Genomic DNA, 14553 nt, shown 5'->3' on the forward strand with positions numbered 1-14553 from the left:
TTCAATACATCGTGAAAACGCGTGCCGAGCCGAAGGCGGCCACGATCGATCCGGATGAGATCACCCGAGAGATGAAGGGAACCTGATTCAGAGCAAGTTCGTGCCGCCAAGTAAGCAGCAACTCGAAATAATCACCTGCAACTAGTTCGTTAGCAAACCGTAACTAAATTTCTATGCAAATTACATCGCCGCGAGTAAATGAAATCAAGAAATTGGAAAACAAAACAGAAAGTAATATATCGCCGGGAAAAAGGGAAGAATAAAATGAGATCATGCGAGCGAACTGCGAATTTATGAACCACTTGAAAAGGACTATGTCCGTAATATCGCGTGATGAAAGAATCGTATGCGGAATGAGGTGAAAACTGCGTAAAATGCATAGCGTTGACCTGTCGTGTCAACGTCCGAGATGCATCCGTGGCTGAGGCGCATTATCGGCACGCTCCGCTTGCAGTGGAATCTCGCGAAATAAGAATCGTCCGCGAAGACATGTCGCCGCCGCCGTAGCGCTCGTGACGAACGCGCGCGACGAATGAAGATTTTCGCGGACAAAATAATAATAATAAAGGAAACGAGCAGCATGCCGGTCACGGGAACGAGGAGATTATGCAGAATGGGACTCGTCGCGGTCTTGGTCACCGCGTTGTGCATCCTGACTCTGCTGGACTCGCCGCCAGCACGACTCCCGGATCCACCGACCGATCCTCCTCCCACGCCTGGTAAGCAATTTTCCTCCTCCGGCGCAACTGCTGCGACCCTTGCCCTTTTGTTATCGGCGAACGGTTCACCGCGGCACAACCTGAAAGTGCTAACACTATACGCATTGGCATCTAGCGGGATTTTTGCTGCCATGCGAATTGATCGTGACTATATATAGATAAAATCATGCGACAAATTGGTTATTTTCATCCTATTTCATGTAACGTGATGTCTCGCGTTTATTGAAATTTGAGACCGTATTATATACTTGTCCTTCCAAGTATCTCCTTGAAAAACTGGTAAAATTGATATGTGTACTCTATTATAGAAAATATTCTTTTTAAGAACTCAAACAGTACAAAAAAGCGAAATAGAATTCTTTTTGAATCCATAAATTATGAAATATATTTTTTCCCCATTTTTCATTTCTGTTCTAAAAAATCATTAAGGGTTCCAAAATATTTCATTTTTGGACTAATTCTGAACTCTTCTTTAGATACATAAGAAAATCCTTTGTGGTTTGTAAGAATTCGAGTAAAATTTCAATAAATATATATACGTGCAATTCTTAATTTCCAGTTCAAACATCGTCAGTCTTGAAACAGTCTCAATTTAAAGATGGAATATTATAAATGTAATGCGTAATATTATAAATGAAATTAATAAGCAATTTAATAATACTGATGCTAATGAGCATTATTAAAGAACTGTAAAAAATTTATTGCGAAAAATATCATCTCAGGCAAGATTTGAAGGTAGAATTTTCTCATTACATGTAGAGGCGTCTTACTAATTCAACCACCGAGACATAAAGTGATATTATCCCGACTGAGAAATACTTTTTGCGATACATTTTTTACAGTGTTTTAAAGATGCTCATTAGCATCACCAGTATTTTATTAAATTATTTGTCAATTTACTTTATATTATGTATTTCAGCTTCAGTTTGAGACTATTTTAAGATAAATCGTCGGAATTTGTGCAATTTGCTTGAACTAGAAATTGTAAAATTCGCATAAAAATATAGTTAAATACTAATTGTGAGTCTCATTTTGATCAAACCCAATATGATCTTCGCTCATTTATAAATATTTCTCAGTTGATTTTCATTTTTAAAATTAATATTTATTATATTAAAATCACGTGGCGTCGAGTGGTTCACCGCTCTGTGCGATTGACTCGCGATTTGTAGACCCGAGTTCAATCCCACGTGCGCCCAAACGCGATTTTTCGCGTTTAATGAGCCAAAAAAATGGCTCCATCTGGTGATCAAAAGATCTATGATCATCAGCGCCGTTCGGATTCGGCGTTAAACTGTAGGTCCTATACATCAGTATACATCAGTAGTATACATATCAGTAGATATTTGTCTCTAATATCTGACTGAGGTAGGATTCTGTGGACCAATCACCCACAAATCCGAAAAACAATTTGATTCGAGAAACGAATATAGGCCTCGGACAAAAGAGGTCTATAGACGTCCTATGCTCCACATAAGGAGATAAAAGGAGTCGTTAATAATATTAAAATCACAGAGTAAATACAATATAATTTAGGTAATTTTTACAATTTAAAAAATATGTTTCATTTTGCATCTCATATTTTAAAACTTATTCTCAAATTTTTTTACTCCTTTTTACCTTCTCTAAAATTTTCACGATACTCTTGAAAACCTTGTGCAGCAATATGCAGCACTATATTGGTGCAAAAACCCTGCATTAGAACATAATTGAAAAATCTTATAATGTTGCGCTTTTTATTCTAATTTCTACTATGGTTTTTATTTACGAGAAATACAATTTCGTCGCGTTCATCTGGCAACGGTGCTACGTATCGAGCGATTCTTTTCAAACCCATTACGAACAAAAAAACTTCTCTTTCAGAGTAACTTCAATTTAACTCCATAAGAAGTAAAAGGATTTTATGAAATCTTTTTTAAATTGCCGGAAAGAAATTCTTTATGAATTCATAAAGCTACTATTAAAAAACCTTTGAGAAATTTTTTGTTACCTAATGTTACTAAAAACAAGTAACTCATTGCAACTTGGAAACAATTTGTCTTCACAAATGAACTCATTTCGAAAAAACGTTTTAGGTTTCTTTTAATTATTAAGGCAACAATTTGTTTCCGCAAGTATTGTGTCCATAAAATCAACAATGTTACATATTTTAAATATATATAAAGATTAAAAATGCACTTTTTATGGTCACTCTAAATTTTTAGGAGTGAAATTTCACTCCCAAAGGATGATAGTTGCGCCGGTCTAGAAGTGAAATTTTCATTTTTAAAGAGTGAAGAATCACCCTTAAAGAGTAAAGAACCATTCCAACCGAAAGTCAGTCTCTACGGAGAGTGAATAATTTCATTCTTTGAAAGAAAAGACTGAATATAAATGTTCATTTTAGCTCCCCTAGAGACTCTCAAGTAAGAGATGCGCAAACTGAGAAGCTGCGACGGGATTGATTATTGGCGTCAATGCAAGAATATGGCGGAGCCAATATTGTACCAAGGGCACAATCGTATTTTATTTCTACATAAAATAAAGACTTAATGTATGTTTGTATATATTTACACATATGGAGGCCGTCATATTCTTGCAAACGCTCGGAATTTGCGTACCTCTCTAAGCACCCTTACATCCAGTCTTCTCGAAATTAGGCGATGTGCTTTTGTACAAAACAAACGAATTTAACCGAAAAAGCGTCATTCTGCTTCGCAAAGCGGGATTAACCATTAAACGAAATTTTACGTTAACAAAACAAGACACTTAACTTTAAAAAGTGATTTTATACTGGCATTTGTTCGTAGTAAAATATGTGTGACTCACAGTATTGTAGCCGTAATTTGTTTCAATGTCAGTCAAATATTACTATAGTTTAATACTGGCTGCGGTTTGCAAAGTGTTAAGTTCCTTGACACGGTATGAAAGAAGATTCGCACGCAATAAACTTGTTCGAAATACCCGCAAGCGTTTGTTGCTCAGTACACGCTATTTCCTAGTCACGTGAAGTTTCTCAGCATTGAAATGTTATCCGGCCGAACGAATAATGAAGAGCTGCTATCTGCTTTTTTAAACGCACGTTCATCGCGAGTAATTGCACGGGTGCTACGCTTTCTAATACTAACAACGAATATGACTACATAAATGGCTCCCTTCGAGGGCCGATACAGATCAACCTGCGCTTACGCACCGCAAAGATTTAACAAGACCCTGCACGCAATATGCGTACACGCACCCCCTCCCCCACGAGAGAAGCTGAAAAGATACGAAGATAACGCACCGAGTGCAAAAGGAACGCGCGATACGAAGTTATAAATAAACCCCGAAGCTTTGGCATAAAGCTTGCCAAGGACGTAAATCTCGGCGCTGTTCTTTGGTAGTAGCGACTTCATTAGTCGACGTAATTTATGACGTGATTCATCGAGTGACCGCCCGTCGGCTCGTTCGCTTTCGCGTAATTCACCTTCGCTTTTACCATATAAATATTTCGCAGGAATTATGACAGTCGATCATACGGCTGAGACCAAGCTTACACACTACACACCGCAGGTCGACAAACCTTCAGGATTTGTCTTATACGAAGATCGTCTTTCATGGATAAAAATTAAATAGCCACACACGCGCACACATATTTAACACTACGTGCATATGAAATATGAATATAAATTCAGACTATTTTTACACGACGTGGAAATAAGTAGATTCAGTTAATTACACGGGTAATAACGATTCGAAGGTAATAATTACGATTCTTATCCAGATGTATCCGTGTTTTGAGGTCACGCACTTCAATTAGTTAAAGATAAGTGTTTCTCTTGTCGAGAGTAATTTCTAACTAATTAGTGACGGGCCTTAAAAATCAACACGATTTATTTGCTGATTTATCTCTGTAGCCGGCTGTAGATTCACTCTCCGCCCTGACAGTGCGATTTCCATGAGAACGCTGGTGTGCATTAGCGTATTCCTAGCGTGGTACGAATGCCTCTCTCGTGGGGCCGCGTTTACCTTCTCGTAAACCTCACGGAGCGTGGCCGCGACGGACGGTCGAGGGGAGAGGAGCGAGTAAAGGGCACGGAGTCACGAAGAATACTCGCGGCACGCAAACACGTAATACCCACCGTCGGCCCTGGTTGGGTCAAACGCCGACTTTTAACGACACACCATGACGGGACCATCATCCACCCCGTTGCCCGCGGACTCCATGGATCAGTAGGCTCGGCCAGTCTCGTTACCTACGCTCTCGACGTTGAGATCGTCCGGGAAATAGTCCCAGGCGTCCCGTCAATAACGCTCGCAATCCATATACGTTGAAGACGAGTAATTGCAAACGAGACGAGTCACGAAACGTATATAGTGCCATAAATTTACCCGCAGACGCCAACACGGCGCGTGACGTCTTATTTTTTTTCCTCTCTTTTTCTTCGTCTGGCCGCCGCCGTCGCCGCCGCCGCCGTCACGGATCCCAGTCTCGCAGAAATAATTATAAACAAGACGTAACGAGAGCCTTTAAAGCTATCATCGGCATAGATTTATTATCACTCTCAAAGAGCAAGGCGCAGTTGGACGTACATCTGCGCGAACCCTGTCGTATTCCATAAATGCATTTATTATAAATGCATTAATGTGTGAAAAAAAAGAATGGATATCTCCTATACGGGTACACTTCAGCTCGTGATTACACGGGAAACGAGTTTCTCCGCGGAATACGGGATATGCGGGGCATTCAACATTAGGGAGCCTAATTAGTGGTCACGTCGATTGAAATTCCGCCCAACTAATTTTCTCTCTCTCTCTCTCTCTGCCTGCCTTTCTCTCTTTGAATATTACTAGAGCGTCGCGTTAGAATATATGGAAATTGCAATTATGAGAACTATCGTGCGGCACTGATAAGCCAGACAGCGATACTATACCTAAAGCGAATGTTTCCTGATGCAAGCATAGCAGACTAAATGAACGTGAATGTATTTATAATACGGTGCGTTCGTTTCTAACACGTAGACGCGTCACTTCCGTCCGGTTGTGTATAGAGTCAATGTCTTTGCGTTGATTCATGATCCTCGCGACAGATAAGAGACAGAGAGAATCGATCGCGCGGCTTCGACAATAAGTTGACGTTTAGTAAAACGAACACAGCCGAGACGTCACACTCGCAGAAATTATGAGATGATATGCTAGTAGGGTGGAATGCGAGCGATACTATCGATGTAATAACGTAAAAGTTTTGATAAGCGACAGACAGTATGCAGTTTGTTATATATATATATATATATACAACGTGTATTGACGGCAGCGCAGGCACTTGCTATTACAAGAAAACACAGTCAACCGAAACTAGTTAACTAGTTAACTCGGATGAAACTTTGAGTATAGAGTAACTTGAACTACATGAATATGCATTATTCGCCTTTGAATGTGGATAATATAGAAATACATGAAGAGTACGTCATGCCTATAAACTTGTAAATACTAAATCGAGCAGAATTTAACTTATTAAACAAATAAATTATAACGCTGTGAGCTATAATGTACTAAAATCAACGTATACTATTTATATTAAAATTTAAGTACTATTCAAAACAAGAAAATATTCACAATCGATTTAATAAGATCAATATTGCCCATCCTAACATAATTTTAATAACAAAAAAATACAATTTTAGAGTATTTAATGTTTCATCGAAAGAAATAAAGAGAACCAATTAATTTAGTCAAATGAACAACTTTTTCTCAATGTTCATATTTAAAAATACAAAAAATTAGGAAGTTTTTTTTATTAATGATAAAAAAAATGTTTATAAATATAATCGTTTAATAACGCGTTCTGATTTTATTTTTGCAATCCCATTTGTTTCTGATTTTTAGCTTTGCAGTTTAAATTTATTGCAAACTTTTATTTAAAACAGTTTTCTTTATTAAAATATTATTATACTATTATGTGCTAAAAATTGTCTTTTATAATTACTTAATATTACACTTTCTAAGAGCGACGGACACAGAGAAAGCTCACACAAAATTTTATCCATATTTATGGATTCTGTAGAAGCGTGGGGAAAAATGCTATTAGCGCTCTTTGTGTCATTCTAGCCTTGTTTTCCGCCTAATGAATGATAAAGAATGACACAAATAAGAAGGCTAATAGGGTCTTCTTGAATGCTTCCTATGTTGGCAACGTTCCTTTGTTAGCTATAAGAAGCTTAACAGAGTTATTGATTTTATAAAAATATTTGAAAACAGTAATCTATTTTCCTACAAATATAACACATTTAAAAATACATATTTCGTCATAAAAAAAGAATTATCAAATAATATATCATATAATTCAACAATCCACTAATTCAATTTTCTTATTTTTCTACTTCAATATAACAACCTATAAGTTGCTCGACAATGCATTTGCTGAATACGAGTACTGTATATTTTTTATAAGGCATTATTTGGAAATGAAAATCGGAAGTTGTAATTACATTTTCAAAAATGAAAACGCAACACAAAGATTGTGCCGACTCTGTGATATATCTAGTGTGCGCGCATTTTCTGATCAAAACCTTGAATTAGCATTATTCACAGAGCCTAATTAACTTCTTCGAAGGCTTTCTCCATTCGTTTCAATCAAACAACTTAACGTCATTCCTTGCGCGCATGTTCTAGGGGGTGAACCGCCGGGCACAAGAAGCATCGTCGCTTATTCGTGGGCCCGAAGATTGGCACTCGATTACAGGCCCACCAAGCAGTGCGACGGTAATGGTACGCGCGGAATGGCGTTAAACGCATACAAGCTGCCCGGCACGAAATGGCTTGAGACAATCCCGGGACAGCTCTTCCTGTACAGCGCCCACTTGGACCTCAGAATCGCCGGTTACCCGAGCATCAGAGTGATTGGCGTTAAACGAGGAGCCCTGCCGTCCTCCGCACTCTTCTGCACTATATGGTGAGCCATTTTTCATGTCGCGATGCAGCCCGTTACTCGTCTATCTCTGACGAGCTAAGTATCAAGGAGAAGAGAATCACTAAAGGCTGCTTATAAACGAGTGATGTCGTCTATTTGCCTCTGCATTGAAAAATCGATCGAAATTAGTATCAACCTTCTGTACGGAAATTCAATGAGATAATAATTAAATTTGTTATTTATGTAAATTATTAATAAAATTATAAATACTTCCTCTATTTTTTTCTATGATTTAGTCAAAATGACAAGTTGTAAAAATTTGACAATGTGCTTTCAATTTCACTTTTATTTATGCCTTACTTAACAAAATGTAATTTTAAACTGTGTTTCAATATTTGAAAATAGCAGATGTCTAACTCGTGATGTTATCAATTAAAATATAAAATTTGTTTGCGTATTCGTTTGTTTCTTTCAGTTCGATGATCAAGAAAAATGCCAGAGTCTTGTTTCTTTTTAATACATTTACTTAAAATAAATGTATAATACAGGATATAAACACATAAATATTAAACTTTTTTGTTGAATAAAGTATATTAATTTATTTTATACTTATAATTTTAGTGAAATTAAATTTCATTGGTTGAATTGTACACAAGCTAGTTGTTTCAAGTAGCGTCAGGAGTGAATAATGCAAATATTAGCAACGGCGCGAAACGAGGCATATTCGCTTAAAATACACGGTTGAAAGACCGCGTTATAAATGTCTCTATAAATGCCTTCCACTATGCGTGCAGGTGTTTTCCGGTAGGATACTCAACATTAACCAACGTGTCTTTCGATCGGAAAAGATAGATTAAGCGTCTTGGTTTTATTACGTTACAGGTACTGGAAGAACGGGAGGATGTTATCGTTGAGCGTGGAGGCGCTCATCTCGACAATCTGGTTGGACGAATGGGGTGAGACGGCGGACAGTTATACCGGAATTCTCGTGAATTGTCAATTGCCGTTAGACGGCTCGATACGCCATGCATCTCGGGTTCATGTGGGTCCAAGTCCCTGCTTCAAGAATGCTAGTCATAGTTTAACAATTCGCTCGGAATTCGGTGACGAGACTTTTACCGATCAGAAGAGACGCCGACAGTTCACTTTGTGCATTAAAGGATTGGACTTCGACGAGGACATATCGCATAAACTAATAGCTTTCGTTGAGCTACACCGTATTCTAGGCGCGCAGTTCTTCTACTTCTACGTATTCAACGTGCATGAGAACGTACTCAAGGTGCTACGATTATACGAACGGTCGAATGTGGTGCGATGGTTCACGCTTGACCTGCCGGGTGATTTGCCGAATGAGAAGACGGCCCGAAGGCGATTCCTCAGTGAGGACATTTGGACAAAGAGGCGAATGGAGCTGATCCCATACAACCATTGCTTCTACGAAAATATGTATCGCTCGGAGTTCGTGGTGCCGATCGACATCGATGAGGCGATTGTGCCGACGCGCCGGAAGACCTGGCACGAATTGCTGCTGGACGAACGCGCAAAGCTCGGCAAAAGCTTCAAAGACTTCGCCTCGTATTCTGTACGAAACGCCTATTTCTTTCCCGAGCTGCAAAATAAGAGTCAAACCGATCGGTTGACCGGACTGGATGAGAAGCTCCGTCGCTCGGCCGAGTATACAGACTATCTGGATACCATGAGAACGGCCAGTATTTCGCCCGAGGGCGACTCGGTGAAAAGTTTCGTCTCTACGAAGCGCGCGTTAACGGTGCACAATCACTATGCTCTAACCACGCTGAACCCGTCCACTAGACGGGCTCATCATCTGGACTCAAACGACGTGCTCAAGCATCATCACCGAGCTTGCGACAGCCGACATCTCGATTGCGATCTCTTAATGGAGGACGTTAGGATCGACGAATCCGCTTTACGCTACGCGGACGAGCTGAAAACGAGAATGAAGATCGCCTTGGCCGATCTCGACGCCCTGCCATAGACTATAGTGATGTTGTAAATAATAAAAATCCTTTTTGAAATCTCTCTCGTCTCTTATTATAATATCTATCAGGCCAATCCTTGCGATATCCTTCCAGATAATTTTAATGCCGCGCGCGTTTATTTTTAAATAATCAAAATATCAAAACATATTGAATACTAATCGTCAATGTTTGCTTTGTGTTAATGCAATATATAATAACAAAATAAATTAGAAGTAAACGCGCAAATAATTTTGTTTCTTTAAGTAGACCGATTAAATTTGTTCATTTTTATTAATTTAAATTTGCTCACTTTATGTTGATTAGCAACTGCTTTAGAAAAAAATTTAAAAGATATAATTTAATAATGTGAAAACAGAAAGAAAGACTTATCCTATTAATGTTACGGTACAAAAATAATCTAAATTCTTTCCCCCTCTACCATTCATATCGGCCCCTTTGAAATGGAACAGGTCACCTAGAAATGATAGCGGCCAGAACCAGTGATCCAAAACAAGAGTAACAATGACATTTTTCGAGCGTTGTACTTAAAATTATTACGGTCGAGTGAAATAATTGGAAACATGTAAAAAGATAAAAGCAAGCTTGACACTTTTCAGGCTTGACAAGTAAAAAATCATATTGCGGTCGAGCATGATAATTGGAAAACATGTAAAGTAACAAAAGCAAGCTTCATACTTGATGCTTGAAATTATATTACAGCTGGGGCACAATAATTGGAAAGCATTTAAAGTGACAAAGGCATGTATGATGAGCCTTCAAGATTGATGCTTAAGTTTGTAATAATCGGATGCAATAATTGGAAACCATCTAAAACGACAAAAGCGAAGATGATAGCTTTCGAGGCATAAGACTTGGAGCGCTTCGAATATTCAAACGACTTTAACAACTATAACTGCTTTTCGCGCTGCCGTGGCTTCAACCGTCTGACACGTTTATCAAATGAGACGAAACGAACGCGCTATTTACGCGGAGGAAAGAATAGAAAAGGTAAGAGTCTTTTGAGTTAACGAGTACGTATGAGGAGCGAACGACTTTATAAAGCACCGCATCCATCATGCTCGGTACGTGTGAACGACAGTTTCAATCTCGCTAAAGTGGCGGTTTGGTGGTCATCCATTAGCGTTCAAGATCTCGTTCTATACACGGGTCAAATGCCTCGCGCCTCACACGGCCCCAAGAGAATTTCTATCGTTATCGACTGATTAGATTCAGATCAAATCTCTCGATGCAGAACGGCGTTTACGCGCAATCGTCATCAAACATATTTTTCACAGATTGAATCGAAGAGGACGGAAATGAGTCTTGTGCGCGAGAGAGCATCCGAGACGGAAGATAAATTCCGGAAGCAAACAAAGGTACGATTCGTTTCAAATCGCGACCGCGATTCTCTTAGATAAGTTTTACGACTCGTATCGAGCGCAGTGCAAGTGCCCGATCAAGGTCGTAACTAGATTTAATAGATCATAAGAAAGCCATCGTATCCGCATTCTCTGAAACTTGTTACAAGACACGAAGATAAAAGCGGAATGCCATTTCCGTTCAAGAGAGAAGGAGATAAGTCAGTTCGCGGAATGCTAAAATTATTCGCAGACATTCACGGCGTGCCAGGCTCTTGGACGCGTCGCTTCGCCGATTCTTCAAATGTCACTGGGACTTCAAAATGCAATAACCGAACTCGCAAACTTCCAAAGAGACGCGATGGTTATAAGACGGAGAAAAGTTTTCCCTCGTACTCTTCAAGTATATCGATCAGCCAGGCTATCGGCATTTAGGGCGACAGGTTGCAAGCGCCGAGAAACATACGCATCTAGATCGTTCTAGTTACATATACAATAATGTCTCGTACAAGCGAGACAGATCGACCTGATAACGTATCGCTAAAATAGGGAGAAACCCGATAGCCGCTATACTCGCAAACTTGCTATTACACCATGAAAATTCTGTTCCTGATTTTTCGCCTAGTTCAAGATTAGCCTCGTCACGCCGATCGTCGATTTGAATAAATTTATCTAATATACCCACTCTTTTATCGATCACGATTTTTATACAGCCATATTGTTAGCCTAATAAGACTTCAAGGCAGTCCTACATTTAGTCTCTAAAATTTTCGCATTTTTAATTCATACAGTTTTTACCAAAAAATCATGTAACGTCTTTAATAAGTAATGATATGAACTCTTCTATATTCGGAAAAAAAGATACTGAATAAAAATATATGTTACAACTATATATTTGCTATCTAATTGTGCAAGTAACTACTTTATATTCATGGTCAGATCTAATTGCAATGTTATACATACTTTATATACGATTGGTACAATATGTTGCGAAAGCGAAACGTTGGATATAAATGAATTAACATTCCCACGGCGTACGCAATTTCGGGAATGAAAATTTTAGCTGAAGAGCATCCAATCCATCATAAATCTCATTATATCCTTCAGCCCATGCACGTTAACACGCGTATCTCTTTACTGATTTATATCTGCGGCGTTTGAGTTACAACGTTTTTTTCCAAGCTGACAAAGTAATCTCGCTAAGTCACGCCTGAAGGGTTCCATTGAACGTCTCGCGCGCGAAGCGCGTTAATTCGACCGCAGAATATTTTCGCGCGGCACGACGGCGACGAGGAGCCGTGCTCCACTTAACAAAGTATCCACGAGAACGAGACGTCCGTCTGACAACACGTGATAAAATTCGCACCGGTGTCACGTTCGCCGCTCGCTCGAGCTAAGACCGATCCTGAATTAATGCGGTAATAAATCACGCGAACTTTAAGAGAGGCTGTACGCGCCTAAAGGAAGTGCATGCGCTCATCGTCTGACTAAATTTATCAACGTACCAGCATGCACCGAATGCCCGAATCCCTGTCTATCCCTCCGTATCGCGTCAGTGACGACAACGGAAACGACAACAGTGTCACGACGACGACGGGAGCTTTATCTTTCATTCCCGCAAACTTCCGCCTGGAATTCGTATATATCATCGGTAATAATGTCTCCGTCAGCCGTGTGCACCTGCTTTCTGACCGCGACATCCTTGCTTGAATAATAAGGTGCCAACTTGAGCTATTATTCCCGGGAAAATCCACACGAAGAACGGTTTTATTAAAGTATCTAAAAATTTAGCTTGATACGGATCTAAAAATAATTTTCAAATATGTGTATCTAATTAAATTTTTATGCTTTAAAATCGTTCTTTCCGTAGAAAAATCATAATATTAAACTCGCACAGTTGAGCAAACATGATCGCCGATGATGACATCGCCGCAAGTAATCTCCCGAGCGAACAAATTTTTACGATTCTCTATCGCTTTCCTCCTCTGAACAATTCAGGTCGCTTTTCTCCAGAGATCGATTCTTCTCCTGTGTGTCTGTTTCTGTCTCTGCACTTCACTACCCATTTTCCCCGTTGAAGAGAATTCATCATTCATCCCGTCACCGCCCCAAGTTGTATCTCATTGTTTAAACGGCGCTTCTCTTGAATTGTTGTGAACGACTGATCGCACGCGTCATAAAGGTAGGTCAGTTTCTGCACGATGAGGGGTAAATGGGAAGCATAATAGCATTACAGAGATGGCTCCAGAAACAAGCTTGAATTCTCCGAGACTACAGTTTTCCCGTCGTGAGACAAATTGGAGCGTTCAACGTCAAGAGAACGTGTAATGCTCTTCTTTGAGATAACGTATTTAAAACATTATGAAGTTGAAATTGTATGAAGAAGAGAATTTACAGATGATTTATGATATTATAAATGAGTAATTCTTTTAAAATTTATCAACAAATTTGTAACTGACTGTAATTATAAAAAATTATAAAAAATATTATAGTTAAATAATACTTTTATTATAATTAGTCTTTTATTTCTACTTTTTTCGACTATCTATTGCATTATTATTCACCTAAACATGTGTAAATACGTGTAGAAATGTGTGCAATATGTGAGTACAGTATGATGAGCTCGAATTCGTTTACTAAATCCAAATGCCGGTGCGGATTAGTCTTAACCCCGCAAGTTGTATATTTGTAGCAATGCTCTACGGATTATGTAATTAAAGACATCGTTTGAAATTTACGAAGCATACAAATGTTTCCATGCCACATTCACATGAAATGTTCCATATTTTTATTTTAAAAAACAACTCTTAATATCAAATTTAAAAAACGACAAAAACATTCGTAAGAACACCTATTTTATTTTATATATGTTTATTATACTTGATTCATTTATTCTGAAATTATTCAAACAGAAATTTGCGGATTTACATAATGTTCCTTCGTTACAATTTTATCCTGTGTACCTAAAAGACTAATCTTGAATTATTAACAGAGCTTGACACAAAATACAAATATTAAGAACTCAGCTTAATCGAGGCCTAAATCTGCAAGAAGTGCTCTGCTAAATTATGCGCGCGCCATAAACTTCGAGAGAATCAGGGGTATATGAGCACGCGACACGAGCGCTCATATCGTAGCACAAAAAAGCTGGAAAACATAGCTTTCGCGATTCGTCGGGTAGGTATCTGCAAGCATGCGCCTGCCATCCGCCAAAGTGAGAGGGAGAGAGAACATAGAGAGAGGGTTGATCGCGAGTAAGCAGCACGTGCGTAACAGTCATCCTGGCGCATTCGCCAGGACCGCTTGCATCTCGGAAGTTATCTTTCCATCACCGGACGTCACACAGATCATTACCCCGCGCAATAAACATTTGCAATCACATCATCAACACTCGTATCTGCATATCGCCCGTGAGAGAATTCTTAAAATTAACGATTATTTTCGTTATACTTTTCATCACGAATATTAAATCTTTCTTTAATTCGAGCACGTCTTAAAATAAACTTAAACATTATCCGCGGTGTTAAAAGGATTCCGAGGGAATTAACGTCTCGCATTTACTTTTTGATTTATTTTAAACGCACACTCTCCAGTGGAAATATATAGAGTGAACGTCGCAAAAACGTCCG

General features: G+C 38.9%; 1 protein-coding gene across 1 annotated transcript; it reads left to right on the forward strand.

The window, feature by feature from the left end:
- Window positions 1-395: 395 nt before the first annotated feature.
- Window positions 396-9583, forward strand: LOC108780746 (uncharacterized). Its single transcript, XM_018548545.1, has 3 exons — window positions 396-719; window positions 7350-7629; window positions 8470-9583. The coding sequence occupies exons 1-3, from the start codon at window positions 533-535 to the stop codon at window positions 9581-9583; spliced, it is 1581 nt and encodes a 526-aa protein (XP_018404047.1). The 5' UTR covers window positions 396-532.
- Window positions 9584-14553: the final 4970 nt, after the last annotated feature.

This window comes from Cyphomyrmex costatus, unplaced genomic scaffold (assembly GCF_001594065.2).
Source record: "Cyphomyrmex costatus isolate MS0001 unplaced genomic scaffold, Ccosl1.0 scaffold123, whole genome shotgun sequence".
Classification (NCBI taxonomy): domain Eukaryota; kingdom Metazoa; phylum Arthropoda; class Insecta; order Hymenoptera; family Formicidae; genus Cyphomyrmex; species Cyphomyrmex costatus.

What these genes read in the sequence shown, in the direction of transcription:
- LOC108780746 (XM_018548545.1), top strand. Translation starts at nt 533, where the DNA reads ATGAAGATTTTCGCGGACAAAATAATAATAATAAAGGAAACGAGCAGC. An exon ending in CGATCCTCCTCCCACGCCTG is followed by an intron (nt 720 to 7,349) that starts GTAAGCAATTTT and finishes CGCATGTTCTAG; the next exon opens with GGGGTGAACCGCCGGGCACA. An exon ending in GCACTCTTCTGCACTATATG is followed by an intron (nt 7,630 to 8,469) that starts GTGAGCCATTTT and finishes ATTACGTTACAG; the next exon opens with GTACTGGAAGAACGGGAGGA.